Here is a 17,212-nt window from a genome sequence, read left to right as displayed (position 1 = left end):
CAACAAATCTCGATAACAAATCTCATGTATATATAAGCGAGTCATTTCAGCATGCGACTGTGGCTGCTTTCGTCACTCGCGCGCACTACCGTGCGCTGTGATAAAAGAAAATTTGCATGGATTACAATTTTAGACCGTCTTCCCTAGTATCTTTTAAAATTTATCTGCCTTTTAACATAAATTTTGTTTTAAGAAAATATGTTTGAAAAACTTAAAATTAATGTTTAAATTAACAGAGATTTATAGCTCATTTCCACCAAAAGCGTGAAGTTTTGCAGTTAAGAGGCCTGCTAAGTTCCAAGAATTTTAAAATGGGGTGATTGGAAAGATTTATTTCTTTCTTTCTGACTTTCTTTTGCCTGTACTTAACAATAGATTGGCGCTTACAAATACACTTGTGATCAGCTAATTAAGCCAGCAACATTTTGATAAATTTTGGCTATTTTGCTTTCGTTTATTTAATGTTTATTAATTTTCCATAAAAGTCTAGCTCATTATATAACAAACACCATATAAATCTAGATTTCGAACTTTGTGGAAAAATTATGAAAAATCTGCAAAGTTTCAGCTAAATTTTCAACTTTTTATTCAGATTTTTTTTTTGAGTATGGAGTTTAATAACCCATTAAATTCTAGGGTAATAATGTGCAAGTTTTAAGTTGCTAAAAAATCGCGTTGAGTTTTAATATTTTTTTTTCTGACTGCATTACAAATTTTTTTCCATACTAAATAAATTCGACAAATTTTTTTCCATACAAAATAAATTCGAAAATTTTTTTTGTATGAAAAAAATGCGTCATCAAGTCAGAAAAAAAAAAATTATTAAAAATCAACACGATTTTTTAGCAACTTAAGACTTGCACATTATTACCCTAGAATTTAATGGGCAATTAAAGTGCGTAATCAACAAAATTATGAAAAATCTGAATAAAAACTTGAAAATTTAGCTGAAACTTTGCAGATTTTTCATAATTTTTGCACAAAGTTTAAAATCTGGATTTATGTAGTGTTTGTTATATAATGAGCTAGACTTTTTTGGCAAAATTATAAACAAAAGAAACATAGCCAAAATTTATCAAAATCTTGCTGGCTTAATTAGCTGATCACAAGTGTATGTTGGTGTTAGGCCGAGCTTCTCCTACGATTTGTGGCGCGCGCCTTGATGTTGTCACACAGACCGAAGGTCGACAGCTATTTGAAAAAAAACGGTTTCTTTTTTTTTATGTTAGTCGGGACCTTGGCTTGAACCCAGGCGCTGCGGAGTGGTAGCGCGCATAGCTAACAACTACACCACCACCTTTTTCCAATAAGCATAACCTGCAGTTAAGGCTTGGCGGAAGTGAACTCTTATACCTTTTCTTGTGGATTTTAAAATTGTTATCAGCAGAAAGGACATAGAATACATATTTAGTGCAAATATAATGAACAATATATGGAAAGTGAAATTCAACCACTAGTTTTAACGAAATCCGCTTTAGAATGTGAAAGAAATAAATAGCTTTTTTATATTGATCCACAAAAAGACCAAACATTTAGATAAACGTCTTAACTATCTTTTACTACATAAATTAATATTTTGGTTTGCACATAATTTCAGGTATATTGCTGTGACGCGACCTATAGAATATGCAAAACACAGAAACAGTCCACGTGTTTGCCTGACAATCCTGCTAGCCTGGGCGATATCAGTGGCTATCGGCTTGCCCATAGTGATGGGTCTCAACAACACGCCTGATCGTGACCCGGGACTGTGTCTATTCTACAACACAATGTTTATCCTTTGCTCATCACTCACCAGTTTCTACATTCCGTGCATCATAATGGTGTTTTTATACTGGAGTATTTTCAGGGTAATTAGGCAAAAGCTAAAATTTATTTTTTTCGAATTCCTCAAAAATATGCAAACACATACAGCTATTTCATATTTTTGTGCACTTACTAGCATATTTTTGCATGCACTCCTCTTTGATTTCGCATAGTGTAATATTATAATATGTTCCTTTCTTCCTCCGCCTTTTGTGTCCTGTCACGAACAATAGGCATTAAGTATCCGAGCACAAAAAGCTCGTGCTGCCCGGACGCCGCACCTCTCGGAGTTGACGGGTGGCAGTGTCATTGAGAATGTGGCACAGACGCGTCGACTTGCCGAAACGGCGTTGGACAGCGGAAGGCATGCGGCCCGCATTATACCTGACGAGCCGGCGACGAACACAGCGTCCGGGTCGAATGAAGAGGAGGAGGATCCCGGAGGTGGTGCCTTTTCTCCGGATATCGACGACTGCCACGTCATCGTCAATGACAAATCCACAGAGTTTATGCTAGCCACCGTTGTGGAAGAGACCGGCAAGTAAGTCACAAAGAGACATAAAAAATAGTTATAATAGACTCTAGTTAATTACAAATACACAGAAATAAAACAAAAAGTGCAAACAAAAGAAATACAATGGCGGATAAAGTGAAATAAATTAAAAATTTTGATGGCCACAGTAAAAACTTAGTAATCAAGCATGGATAATTGAAAGGCGTACCACGAGTGGTAGATAGTGTCCCAAGGCCCAATGTGTTTACTAATAAACTGAAGAGCAATGACGGCTCATCATTGATTAAAGTTTTTATAAGAGGTAACATTTCATTTGCGCAAATCAATAGCAAGTTAGAATGGTTAACCGCAAAAGACTTTCAAGATATTGGAAAGGCTGAGGTATTGCAATATGTAGTGTTCAATTACCCATAATCATTCAGAGCCGAACTAATAAAAAATCGCAGAAATCTCCGTTTCCCCGCCCACTGAAATAAGTCATAGGTGCACAGACAATAACTAGGGCAAAGAAAATAGTATATCGCTCAAAAATTGAGTTAAGTATGCAGAAATCACGGCTTTTTCGTCTAAATGTTGTCGACATATTAACCCTTCGCTCTTAAGAAAAACAGAGCAGATAGTGATATACAATGGCGTAGCCAGGATCTTATCTAAGGGGGGCAACGAAATTTACATACTTGTTAATTTTTTTATACATTTTTATTTAACCCTTTTTACGCTAATAACAAACGTCTCGGATTTTCTGAATCATCTCGCGGTTTTCGGTAACGAGTTTCCTATGGACGCTCATGAGTCATAATCCGGAAAGCCTTACTTCTCCTGTTGTGCTTCTGAGCCAGGTTTTTACTCTACGAAGGGTACTAAACGATCGCTACACAGTCGCTGTTGTGCATGGAAAAGCGCTCAAAAGGGAAAGTACACCTATTTATCGCTTCAACATCCTTTAAATCTTCTTCGGACTACTTCTTTTTCTGTTTCTTCCATAAATTGTACCAAAGAATAAGTTCACTGCTCATAACTAGATCATAAATCTGTTGAAAATGCTTCGCGTTCTTTTGTACCTTTTCACTGGAAAATTTAAGTTCTATCCAGAATTACAGCGGACGACGGTAAAGTGGTTGGCGGTAAGTGAACAGCCGTCAGTTGTCATTTTGATTTGAAAATTTTCATTAAAATTAAATATTTTTGCGGTACCTGGAAGAAAAAATTGATGAAATCATCGGAAAAGTTGTGAAAATAATAAAAATTAGTACAATCAACACTCGAATGGGTTTTTAATTCAATTCTATACCAATTCAATGCCTAATGCTGTGCTTACTTCATTGTATCAACGATGAAAAACGCAGGCTTATGTGGAAAGTGAGAGCATAGTTACGAATTCGATATTGTAATCCTTAAATTATATGCGATTACGATTACTTTAATTGTAATCATAAATGGTACCACTATGATTATAACAGTTGTAACCTTAAAAATTTAAGGACTAAGATTACTGTAATCGTAATCATGAAATACAATTCTAAGGGGAAACCGCACAGGCCTGTGTTATTTTGGATTATATTCTTGGATGTGAAATAACGCGTTTTCCAAAATTTTTTAAGCAGATTTGCGCTCCAATGTAACGAACATACTTATTTTAAGCCATTTTACAAAATCTTTTATCAAGATAAAAGCATATACATATACTTATATATCTAGCAAACAAAATGACATATGGTAAGCAATAATTTTCGCCTGGTGGTTAGTTGAATCAAAAGTTAACATCATTTAAATGAAAGTTGAACAATGTAAACGCTTTTTAAATACAATGATTGTGTACGATTAGGAAATAATAATATTCTGAACGGAATTTTTTGAAAAGGAGGGCATTTTACCTCAAAAGGAGGACATAGAAGGACAAATCACGTTTGAGGAGGACAATCCTCAACACACAAACTCTTGAAAAACCAAGGCAAAAACCACCCTAATTCCTTTTCAACTGCAACCTTTGCGGACGTTCTTTGACCGCTTGCGATCATGTTTAAAATCATAATAGTTCAATTTTAGCATTTTTATATGATGAAATGCTGTTTATATTTCCATTTTATGTGCTCTTCTTAGTTATTTTCACGTATTTTTTATGCAGTAAATTACCGCCACTTGCATATCATTGGAATTTTATAAAATGGTCTATTTATAATTAAATTCTAAAAATATTTTTGAAACTTTTTCGATTTTGAAATTTACGGGACAGTCCAAAACTTCATAAAGTATAATTTGTTTTCAAAAAAACTCATTCTAAGCCTATGCTTATAATTCAGGTTTTTAGAGTGATGTCAAACAATAACTCCCATGAACCATTAACTAAAGCCAAACGCTTCAACCACGAAGCAAAAAAATTCATTTGGTTGCCGCACAAGTGGTTTCCAAATACAATCAAACAATGGGTGGCGTTGATCTACAGTGAAGCAGCTTAAGTACCAAACAATGATGATTAATAATAGAAATTAATCAAATAATTATAATCGTGTAATTAAAACAAGTAAAAAATAATTGAAAATGAGCAAAAATAACAAAATAATGATGTAATTAAAATTAATGAATTAATTAACGTTTTTAGCGTATTTAATTATTACTCATTAAACGGTTATCCAAAGCAACATGCTTTAATTAATAATCATTATGAATATTAATCATCAGGGAATGGATTTTTAGGACCTAAAAAGGCAAAATAAAATAACGAAATAGGCTGGAAAAGGCAAAATAAAATAGCGAAAAAGGCAGGAAAAGGCACTTGGTATTGCAAAAAAAGCAAAATAAGGCACAAAAAAAGACATAAAATACGAAGAATAATCAAAAAATACATTTATTTTAGAAATGTTTATATTACAAGTAAAAAGAGAAAAACTATGAACTAGTTTCATTATATGAAAAATTTGTACTTTGAATCTTTGACTATTTTATCCTTTCGAGTTTCTAACTCATAAAACTTTAATCTGTATAGTTGTAGTAACATTGAACCGCAAGATGCATTTTGAAGTTTTCTGGCAGCATTTTCATTCGATTTTCGCGAAGAAAAGCCTTGAATGTACGAAATGTGCGCTCGACGTAAGTTGATACAAGTGGAGCCCAATTTAAATATGGAACGTTTGAAACGTTCATATTATCAGGAATAAGGGCGTTTTCCTCGCCCTTTACAATTTTATCCACACTCCTTATTGTCTCCAAGCCTACGTTAGCTGAGAAAACGGCTTTGAATTTTTCCAACAACAATTTGGCAAGAGGTCCCTGCGCTTCTATAAGCCGCATGGGCATGTGAATATTTTTTAATCTTAAAAAAAAAATTGTAAATGCTATAATGACTTTTGTAAAGGTAGAAAAGGCAAAAAAAGGCAAATATCTTAAAAAAGGCAAATATCTTAAAAAAAGCAACATCAAATGTGTATATATGGAATCAGGGAAAGCTAAATCGTGGACATTCTTAATCGAATATAATCTATCTCTTTAGCAGAAAAAAGGCAATTTCCATGAAATCCGTTCCCTGTTAATCATTATTCAACAGGTCTTGTATGTAGCATTTTCAGTTTAAATGAAACCATTTTAAAATTAAGCGAAACCTTTTTCAAATTAAATGAAACCTTTTTCATGTTAAGCGAAACTTTTTTCAAATTAAATGAAACCTTTTTCAGAAACAACTGAAACTTTGTTCAAATTAAATGAAACTTTTTTCAAATTAAATGAATCTTTATTCAAATGAAATGAGACTTCTTTTTTGGATTACTTTGAATTAGCTCTCCCTTACGGTCAAGGCATGTTAAATACAGTGTTGCCGTTTCGGTCCAATTGGACCAAAATTGGTAGTTTCATTTCTTAAAATAAGGCTTTGGTAGGTTGGTTGGTTTGTTGTGATTTTCGAGGGGTTTTGGTAACTAAGCAAATCATTAAATTAATTCCTCTTATAAAACTTCAAATATCTCTGTTTTCGGGAGTACATGTAAAGGATGGTGTGAAAAGGAAAAGAGAAATGGGACATGTCAAAATTATTCTTGAACCGAAGTTGAATGTTGCCGTGATTAGACTGTGCTCTAATCCATAGAGTTTGTTTAAGTTAAAAGAAAATAATTAGACAATTAATATGCAAATGCCAAATTTTACATTTCGCTTAAGCGAGTGAGTGAGAAGGGAGAGTATTTGTACTTTATTTGCCTCTTCTCCCTTAAGAAAATAATAGTTGACAGCTTTGAATTCGTGTAGCAACAGTAAAAATATTCTCCCAGTTAAACATCATGATCGGCGTTATCGACTCCCTGATATAAGTATGGCGTCGATAACGTCGATGTTATGGGGAGTTAAGGCTCTGTTACGTACGTGTTTTTACGTCGAAATCAAAAACCAACAGACTTCTACGTATGTAATGCTGTGTGTTGGGTAACAGCTTACACGCGAAGCTCATTTAACAGATTCCTTATGTGACAACTCTCAAGCAATGCCAAGTATGCATAACAGAGCCTTTAGTGTTAGCCAGACATGGTGCAAACGGCCCTTACTAGGTTAAGTTGATTTCCTGTTCCCTAATTTAAAAATGTTTAATACTTAATTTGAATAAAGTTTCATTTAACTTGAAAGAAGTTTCATTTGGTTTGAATAAAGTTTCATTGAATCTGAAAAAAGTTTCATTTAATTTGAATAAAGTTTCATTGAATCCGAAAAAGGTTTCATTTAATTTGAAAAAGGTTTCGCTTCATCTGAAAAAAGTTTTAATTAATTTGAAAAAGGTTTCGCTTAACCTGAAAAAGGTTTCACTTAATTTGAAAAAAGTTTCATTTAAACTGAAAATGCTATAATTGAATACATACTCCCTTTAATGGTTTACAATATACCCAAATAAAAGTTATAATATTTTGTTTACTTTATTGTATTAAACTGTCGAAGTTAAAACAGGGCATGAATAAATAGTTTGTACTTGGTACAAGTCTGGTAATTTTCGAACTAGTTCGGTTTCAGTCAGGAAATTCTAGTTGTAAACTAGTATTTTTCCTTACTAGTTTTGGGTTTCACTGCAGGGTACATCAGTAATCATGTTCGCTTAAGTACCCGCATCGAGGTACTGAAGCGGGTTCTTTTAAGTACCTAACCCGCCTAAGTACCTCAAAAAGCTGAAATTTTTCGTGAGGTACTTAAACGGGTTTTACTGTATTTAATATCGGCTATGAATAATTATCGCATTAGCATGCGTGGTAAAAAATGGTACTGGCCACTTTTTACAAACGCATTGGGCGCTGCAATGGTTAATTCGTGGAAATTGCATTGTTCGTGCGCAAAATATGAATGCAAAATACCTATGAGTCAATACGAATTCCGTCTTGCAGTCGTTGAGGACATTATTGTGCCTATGGCAAACGCTCACAACAGTCATGGAAAAACAGTATCAACGAGATCAGAATTGTCCGTTAGAATGGACCGCGTTGACCATTTCAACACCAAACTGGACAAACGCTCTCGCTACTTCCAGTGTGGAAAAAAACTATGTATGGATGCCGAAAATGCAATACTAATTTACATACCAAGTGTTTTAAAGACTATCATAATAATAAGCCACGGAACCAAGCTAAATTCTTTAAGTCAAAATAATAAAATTTTATTGTTGCGATCCATATTCAACTCAAACAAAATTAAATCCCAATTTGCAAATTTTTAATAAGAAACACATATGTTAGTAATACTCTGTTATTTTATGCACACAAGGGACCAATGGGTAAAATATGTCAGCTACATCGGTAACTTCTCGCATGTACTTTATAAAACGAAGGTAAAGTTTGCATCGATGTAATAGTAAAAGATGGAGGAAAATATTCCTAATTACAATTTAACAATTTATTAGTTGTCCTGTTTCCCCCGCTTTATTTTCCAAACTCGAAAAATTTGTATTACTCGGCGTCTAATAACTCCCTTTAATAAAGGAAATTGCAGTATGGTCTCTACTAGACTTAGACTCAGTATTAAAGAATTCTATACCTCGTTGAATTCCATGGAACTTTACTTTAAGTTGTGCTGAAATGAAATTTTATGATGATGGGTTGAGGAGTTGAAACATGATAGCGTAACAAACAAACAAACTCATTTTAGCAATTATAATATGAGTAAGCAAGTAAGGAAGTAAGGATTAAATAATGTGAGTGAAGGTTTTCCTTAGGTCACAGCGCGAGTATCCCCAACGAGATTAATAATAAGAACAAGAATAATAATATGTATGTGTAAAGAGACAAACATGTGTGTAAGTCTGTACAGAAAATTAATTGTTATGCGTAGTCAAGTTGTTTTTGTAATACTAGCTTTGTTTTAGTTTTACTAAATGTTATCTTATCTACATTTTTAATAAACTTGGCATTGGATAAATAATTTAAAAACTTCAAAAATTTTTGGTAGGTTTTGGTTGGCCTTGGTAGGAAATTTTGATAGGAAAAAAATAGTGGCAACACTGCTGCTAACAAATGTCTTGTTGGGCGACTCAAATGTATCCGTGCAGTGTTTTAGTAGGTATAGAACAGTGGTCGGCAAAAGTTAAGCGCTGGTTATACTTGCATTGTGCTGCAGCGCATAACATGAATACTGCCACATATCGAATATGTTTAATAAGCTTTGCATACAAGCGATTATCCTACGCAGCGCATGACAGGGCATGGCAGCTAAGTCTGGAAAATTTTGATTTTTCGCTATGTGACATTTTCAAAGAGAGATGCCACTCTCATTGCTCTCATTAGTCTGTTCCAGTACCAATGAGATTTACAGGAATTACTGAGAAGTCGTTCTTGTACATACATTAGGGCATATTTATATTCGAAACAAAGTCAATTATAAAGTTAGTTGCCGCCATTTCATTGAAAATATTAAAAAAAGCAGCAATTAACTTTAGTGTCGACTTTATTTAAGCTATGAATAAGCATTCTTCAGTTATGTTTTCCTAACTAAATGCTGGAGTACTGGAACAGACTAACTGATTACACTAAACAGCTGATTCTGGGAAATTATGCACTCTATGCCGAGTATAATTATGGCCTGATTATGGCAACTTAACGTAACTTACGGCTCTCTCTTAAAAATTCTGTTAAATGGGTGTTGCTTATAATTGAACAGCCGAAACTTAACGTAACTTAATGCCACGGCGAAATCTGTTTCATTTTGATTCTCTAAGGTCTACGTTCCGTTAAGTTGCCATAATCAGGCTTTTACACCACTGCTTCAGATGCGCTGCTTCTCACGATTGAGAAAATAAAAAGGTTGCGCCGATCTCGGACCGCTATTCCTCTCTTAACGAATTTGACAGAATCGTTGTTTGCATGACGTCACACTTCTGCAACTTGTTTACGTTTTCCTTGCAACATTTTTTCTTCTTCTTCCATTCTTGCTCACGTTTTGGCATTTCTCTCTCGCAATTGCACCAGTGTGACGTCACACAAAAGTTATTCTCAAAAATCCTCTCTGATCGGCGCAATCTTGCAATGTAAGTATAACCAAGGTATATTTAACAAGGTAGAAGTGACAACTAGCTCGAACTCTCTTGTAGCTAGTTATAATGTCAAAAAAACTGTAAACAAACAAATTAACCCTATGAGGTGCGCGTGCTATGTTTGCTACAAATTAGCATCAATTGAACCTCATCATGGTGAAATTATACCAGGTGTAGTAATAAGAGCGAGATGAAAGATTTGACCCTATCTTATTTTAAAATTTGCCTTTAAAAATTTTTATAAGATAGCCGCATGTCAGGAAAATAAAGCGAGAAAGATTTTTTATTACTTTACCTGCTTATAATTTCACCATGGAAATGCAGCAGCATAAGTACATACATATGTATGTACGTATACTAATTTTAAGGATTACTTCAATATTACCCTCAAAGAATTTTGGCTGCATTCGCATCTTATATGCACATATACATATGGACAGAAAAGAATACCTCATAAAGGAAACCACGTCATTAAACGAAATAAATGTTTTATGAAACTGTTTTAAACATTTTTTGTTTCTATTCGCCCAATGTTTTTGCACGTTTAGTTAAATATTTACTTCTAAAGCATCCCAACTTATAAAAAACGATTTAATGTTTTCTTCTACATACGTATGTATATCAGTGTAAATCGAGGTCCTGACGCGGTTATGTGTGCATAATATTGTAAGAAAATTCTCTTACTCAGTTCTGAAATTCCGTGGCTTCAGGCAACCAAGTCTTCTAACCAGTGTTGCTATTTTAGCCGTTTTCCGGCTAGATTTAGCCGGTTGCGATAGCAAACAGCCGGAGAAAATTCGGTTTAGCCGGCAGCCGATTTGTTAGCCGTTTTACAAAAATAAATTAGCCGTTTTTAACCGATTTTGCTATTCGCCTTATTTTATTAAAATTCAAATATACAAGTTTTTATTTTTACAAATTTAGTGATCCAAAATGTATTAGAAATGGCTAGTCTTATCTCTGAGAAAATTTTCATGTCGGACTGTGTTACTTGCTTCAATTTTGCGTCCCAGTTTATATTTGGGAGGACGTAGCGGGGATTTTCTTCATAAAATTTTTGTTATGAATGTCTTAAATTTAAGTCTGAAGTTTTATTCGCTTTACTTAGAAAATAAAAGAGCACGAATTTCGATGTGGAGCAAAACTCTCTGGGAAGACAATACATGGTGCAAACATACTTTTTAAATTTTATAAAACGAAACTGCATTAGTTTCCATTTTATGTGGATAATTCTTGTCACAAATACATAGTTTCGTGCTTATATTTTTGTATATATATTTTTTAGCAGCACCACATCTTTATCAGAAAATTCCGAGAATCAGAAAATTGGTACTATTACAAGTTGCAGGGCATCATTTTAACTCGACCTTCTTCCTCGTTCCACGGATAACGGTACATCTTTTAGAGGTTTAAAAATATTTTGCGTCAGCAATTTGTCATCAAACTGCATAGGATCGTACTACGTACCCTATCCTCGGAACAGAAAAAAAAAAGTATTTTCCAACGTTTGCTCAGGTGTACCGAATTCTGGCAGTTTGGAAACGCGCAACACTTTTAATATTTTCATCCAACTTCATTAAATTGGATTTTTTTTACTTTTCCTGGTGGCATGATTTTAGTTAAATATCATAAACTTGTTAAAAGTGAAGGGTTCGGCAACAACAACGAATGTCAATAAATTAAACTACCTTCTGTGTTTGTATCATGGCGTTTTCTTTTCTCGAAATAATGTTGCCCTGTTTCCTCAGCCCGTTCACAGCTTTACGTGTTCATTTCTCAAAATATTGCCCTCCGACTAAGCAAAAGTGCCATACTTTTTGCTAATATAGCCATTTTTTGGGATAAAAAGCAACCTACTGAAAATGTTCCCATATTTTTATAAGAAGGCAAAATTGTTAAAAGAAAACGCCATAAGTTTGTAATTTATCTCTGTTTTTATATTTAAGTAATACAAACATGACTTCTGATGTAAAGCTGAGCTACGTATAACGACAGTTTCCTTTGTTAAACAAAAATAAAGTGGTGTACAGCTTAGCTACGTATAATGTTTATTAAAAAATTCAATGGATTTAATAGTATTTCTAATTGTAATTTATGTACTTAAAAAAAATTAATTATAGTTGAAACATTTTAGCCGTTTATAGTCGCTGTTCAAAAGAGAGAAATGTCAAAATCACTTCTACCTTGTTTAATATGCCTTGAGTACACGATTGAGAGAATACAAAGGTTGCGCCGATCTCGGACCGCTATTCCTCTCTTAACGAGTTTGACGGAATCGTTGTTTGCATGACGTCACACTTGCGCAACTTGGTTACGTTTTCCTTGCAACATTTTTTCTTCTTCTTCCATTCTTGCTCACGTTTTGGCATTTCTCTCTCGCAATTGCACCAGTGTGACGTCACACAAAAGTTATTCTCAAAAATTCTCTCTGATCGGCGCAATCTTGTATTCTATCATTCTTGCCTTGAGCATAACCAGCGCTTTAAACTGTGTCTGTGTTGGTGAGCATAAAAGAACAGCTCCGCATGAGCAATGTAGTAGGAAATTACGAGAAGTGAAACAAAATTTTTAACGCATCGGGCTTCAACAAAAACACATATTTAACAGATATCGTCACCTGAATGCAAAAAGACGTAACAAACATCGTCGCTGAAATGCAAATGGTCGTAACCCGTAAAATATTCAAAATAAACTTTTTGATTGATATGATGGATTTTATCGAACTACAACTCCCCACATCGTTTTATGACAAGGAAAATATTACTCACGACTTTTTCCATTTCAGGTGACGATATGTATATGGGCATCGCTCACGATTGAGAGAATACAAAGGTTGCGCCGATCTCGGACCGCTATTCCTCTCTTAACGAATTTGACAGAATCGTTGTTTGCATGGCTTCACACTTGTGCAACTTGTTTGCGTTTTCCTTGCAGCATTTTTTCTTCTGCTTCCATTCTTGCTCACGTTTTGGCATTTCTCTCTTGCAATTGCACCAGTGTGACGTCACACAAAGGTTATTCTCAAAAATCCTCTCTGATCGGCGCAATCTTGTATTCTATCATTCTTGGGCATCGCTCATTTACTAGAAAAGTTACAAAATCCAAAAAAGCAAAAAATCTAGTTAAGTATGCAAAAATGAACGTTACCTATTTGAAATGATGTGTAAAAATTGCATAGCTGTAACGATTACCAGTAGTCATTAGAACAAGATGTGTATTAATTTTTCCCCTGGGAGTATATGCAAATTCAAAACATTAATGCCGTTTTGCTCGAGTTTTTAGTTTTTTGAGATATGACACTTCAATACTGTGTAATGGAGTGATATGTACATACATAAAAACTCAAATAAAAAATTCATTTGGATTCACCCACGTCAATATTGAAATTCATGTTCATCAAAATCTTTCATATCATTGTGAAATGTATTGTAAAAATGTCTTTTAATAGCATATTCCCTAGTTTTTTTTAAAGGACGAATAACCCAAAAGGCATCGTATGCCACCAAAATAATTTTCAATGTATTTACATACATATTTCTCACAATCCATCTTTGTATTCAAGAAATAACGCAGAACATCCATCCGCGATGTTGATTTGTTGCTGTCTCGCTAACGACTAGGCATGGGTAACACTGTGCTGCGCGGCGCATTTGCGTTAACACCGTAGCCGGAGTTGCCGCGCCAACAACAAGATATGTATAGCGCTAGCGCCATTAACGCCAAGAAATACATGAGACAAACACACAATTCGCCTCAATTCTTTGTTTTTACTTTTGAGTGGTGAGAACGCCAGAAAATTATGTATATTGGCTAATTTAAAGCTTTACTCAAGAAAGAGAATATCGTGGCATTTCCTACATTCCTAGCAGCTAAATTCGGTTGGCGGTACAAGCGTTGCTCAGCGAAAAATAAAGAAATAAGAGACATGACACCACTGTGTTGTGTATGACACGTGGGGACACTCAGATGGCGCCGTGTTCATATCAGTACACTGCGCTGTTGCGCTGAGTTAGTGCGCTGATACCACAAGGGGCGCCGGCGTTATTGAGCCAGCGCTATAAAAATTGCACTATCACCCATGTCTACTAACGACTAAACGATAGAGCGTAATAGCCCAGTTACGCATAGATAGATGTTTCATTCGTAGTATACATATGTTTTTTGTTGAATGTTTTATTGACTTTAAATACAGTTTTTGTTCTTTTGTAAAAAAAAGACAATTACCCCAACGTTATAGCAGGAGTACAGAAACAAAAATTACACCAACTACGCACAATTAAATAATTTTGACATTAAGAACCACCGAGGCGAAAATCTAGCTGCTCCGATAACACCACCTTATTTCTTTTAAAAAATCTACCAACTTCTACCCTTTTTTGTATGTAAAATCTACCAATATTAATTTTTTCAAAGTTCGTGCACTGCGTACAATTTTCGTATCCAGAAATAAACAGGAAACGGCTACAATTTTCGTTAATTCACGTATTCGAAATCGTTCAAAAAAAAACAACGAATAGAAAGCGACTACAGTTTTCGTTCATTTTCGTATCTGGAAAGCACTCGAATATGATGACGTTATTTGAAAACAATTACAGTATTTTAGTTTTTCAAGAGGCAGCGGCTGAGCGTGCAGAATAGTGTGCTAGTATTTGTTCGCTTTCAGAAGGTGCCGTGTTCGATGCCATCAGGTACTTCCTTAATTTATCTTTTTTTCGAACTATGAAAAAGCATATGTCAAGTGCAGAAGCAAGGGTTGGAAGGCGGGGGGGGTTAAATAGGGGAAATTTCCCCTCCCAAATCCGAGTTGGTCGAAAAATCCGAGTTTGGTTACGAATTTCAATTACACTCTTGGTATTGTAATTCTACTTCCGGAACAATTTCGTGGTAATTGAAATTTTTTTCTGATATGAAATTTAACCATTTCTTATAGATTTTTTCGCTGAACTCATATCTGAAAAATATGCCCAGCATTTTAAAATACATCTCTTGTCCTTTCACAAGCCGCACAGTGTGCTTTTTGAACACTGCACGCGAATTAATCGTAGCGCTTTCGACAGAAGCAGCATTTTGATACGAAACAAAATGATTTTGAGAGCTAAAGTAAATCCCTTTCAATTGTGGCCACTGAGCCACAATTACCCCTTGACCTTAAAAAAATTGGTGAAATGTAGTGTTCTTTGAAAAATGTAGGTAGGCAGGTTGTCGCGGTCGTCTATAAGACACACTTAGGCTCAGGGCCCATTGTGATGCCGCATGTTGGGTCAGCAACTCCCAATCCCTCCTAAAACCATTTTGAATTTTGAACGCATGTTAGAAGATCCCTGATTTCGACGCATCTAAGGTCCTCCAAGTTGTCGAAGAATTTCCTACCGAGAGTGGAGAGTCTTCGTCTAGATAGAGCAGGGCATTGGCACAACAGGTGCAGAATCGTTTCCTCCTCTTCTTCATCTTGACAACTTCTACAGAAGTCATGTGAACGTAGGCCAAGTGATAGGCGTGCTTGTCAATTAGGCAGTGTCCTGTTATGACGGATACTAATAATCTAATATTGGACTTATTTAGACTCAGTAGTAGGCCAGTGCGGTTGGCGCTGAGCACCGGCCATAATTGTTTGGCAGTTTTGCAGGTGATTTCGTCCTGCCACCTTTCGTTCGCTACTTTAGTGAGCCTCTCGGAGATAAGTAGCTTACAAGTTTGTAAGGGTATTCCTATTTCGACGTTTATATCCTCAAAAGGAAGTTTCGTGCCAAGTCGCGCCAGTTCGTCGGCCTTACAATTCCCCTCTATGCCGCAGTGTCCCGGAACCCATATTACCTTTGGGCGAAATGACTCAGCCATCTCGTTAAGAGATGCGCGGCATTTCATGGCTACCATGGAGGTTGTCGACTGCTTCGTGAGGGACTTTATTGCCGCCTGGCTGTCAGTGAAGATGTAGATATCAACTTGGGGTATCATATCACACTTTACCAGTTTCGTGGCCCTGTCGATTGCCATCAGTTCAGCCTGAAAAACGCTACAGTGGTCCGGGAGACGAAAGCTGAGGGAGATTCCCAGGTGATGGGAATATACACCTCCTCCAACCCTTCCCTCGAGCTTTGAGCCATCTGTGTATACATGGATGGACTCTCCACTACTTACAACGTCATGCTTCCACTCTTCCCTTGAGGGTAGGAGGGTCGCGAACGCTGTAGCGGGTGCAGGCTCCGGAAGTGCATAGTCCACCAATCCGGGTAGCCCCGGAAACTCCGTTAATATTCTACCGTGATCATAACTGGTATTTGACCACTTATTTAGAATGTTCATTCGAATTGCCGCGCCACTTGCAACTTGTTTGGTATGTAGGTCCACCGGAAGAAAATTCAGCAAGCCTTTGAACCTTGTCCACTTTTTTGAAGTTTACCCCTTTCCCAAGGGTGTTCCACCATACCACTATACCGTGATAGAGAATTGGCCTAACCACCGCCGTGTATAGCCAGTGTATTATTTTGGGTTCCATCCCCCATTTTTTCCCTATTGCTCTGCTGCAGGAATATAGTGCCACTGTTGCTTTGCGCACTCTATCTGCAACGTTCGGCCCCAGTTTAGTTTCCTATCTACTATGAGACCTAGATATTTGGTCTCTTCCTTTATTGCGAGGGTGTTGCCCTCTAGAGTTATGTTCCCGAGATCAGGTATCTTGTGCTTCCTGGTGAACAGCTCAAGGTCTGTTTTTTCAGGATTCACTCCCAGTCCTCGCCTGTTACATCACAGGGATAGTTTGTTGAGGGATCTTTGGATCAGATCTGTCAATGTTGAGAGATGTTTACCCGAGATAGCTATTACAATATCGTCGGCGTATGCAATTATCTAACCGCCAATGTCTTCAAGTTCCCGAAGAAGGCTGTCTACTGCTATGTTCGACAGGAGCGGTAATATTACTCCCCCTGGGGTGTACCCCTGACGGGGAACCTTTTTATTACTGATCCACCTAATCCTGCGCTTATTTCTCGGCCGATTAACATTCGTTCAATAAATGAGGTTAGTGAATTGCTTACTCCCAGATTTATCAGAGATGAGATAATCGCTGCAGGAGATACATTGTTGAAAGCACCCTCGATGTCCAGGAAGGACGCGAGGGTGTATTCTTTGTAATAAAGTGATCTTTCGATTCTGTGCACTAAAGAATGGAGTGCTGTTTCGACTCATCTCCCTTTGTTGTAGGCATGTTGGGCTACCGAAAGTTTGCTGCCCACCTTGTCTCTAATGTGCCCATCTATTAGTCTCTCTAGAGATTTCAACAGGAAGGACGACAGACTAATTGGTCTGAAGTCTTTTGGTCTCGTGTGTAAACTACATCCCTGCCTTGGGAATGAAAACTACTCTTACCTCCTCCCATTTGTGGGGTATATAATTCAGTCGTAACACTG

General features: G+C 36.1%; 1 protein-coding gene across 2 annotated transcripts in view; it reads left to right on the top strand.

Annotated features, from left to right (window-relative positions):
* Window positions 1-1,602: 1,602 nt before the first annotated feature.
* The window catches only part of LOC118751766 (dopamine D2-like receptor), a 37,440-nt gene continuing 21,830 nt past the window's right edge, over window positions 1,603-17,212 (top strand). The window contains exons 1-2 of one of the 2 annotated variants that reach the window (XM_036486584.1): window positions 1,603-1,850; window positions 2,040-2,347. In XM_036486584.1, the coding sequence (XP_036342477.1) occupies window positions 1,713-1,850; window positions 2,040-2,347 (446 nt within the window). In that variant the 5' untranslated portion in view covers window positions 1,603-1,712. The remainder of the gene's footprint in view (window positions 1,851-2,039; window positions 2,348-17,212) is intronic. The other variant, XM_036486583.1, reaches the window with a different exon arrangement.

This window comes from Rhagoletis pomonella, unplaced genomic scaffold (assembly GCF_013731165.1).
Source record: "Rhagoletis pomonella isolate Grant_MI unplaced genomic scaffold, Rhpom_1.0 Rhpom_scaffold_00977, whole genome shotgun sequence".
Lineage (NCBI taxonomy): Eukaryota > Metazoa > Arthropoda > Insecta > Diptera > Tephritidae > Rhagoletis > Rhagoletis pomonella.
The sequence above is the reverse complement of the archived record's forward strand: the minus strand, read 5'-3'. Positions and strand labels throughout refer to the sequence as shown.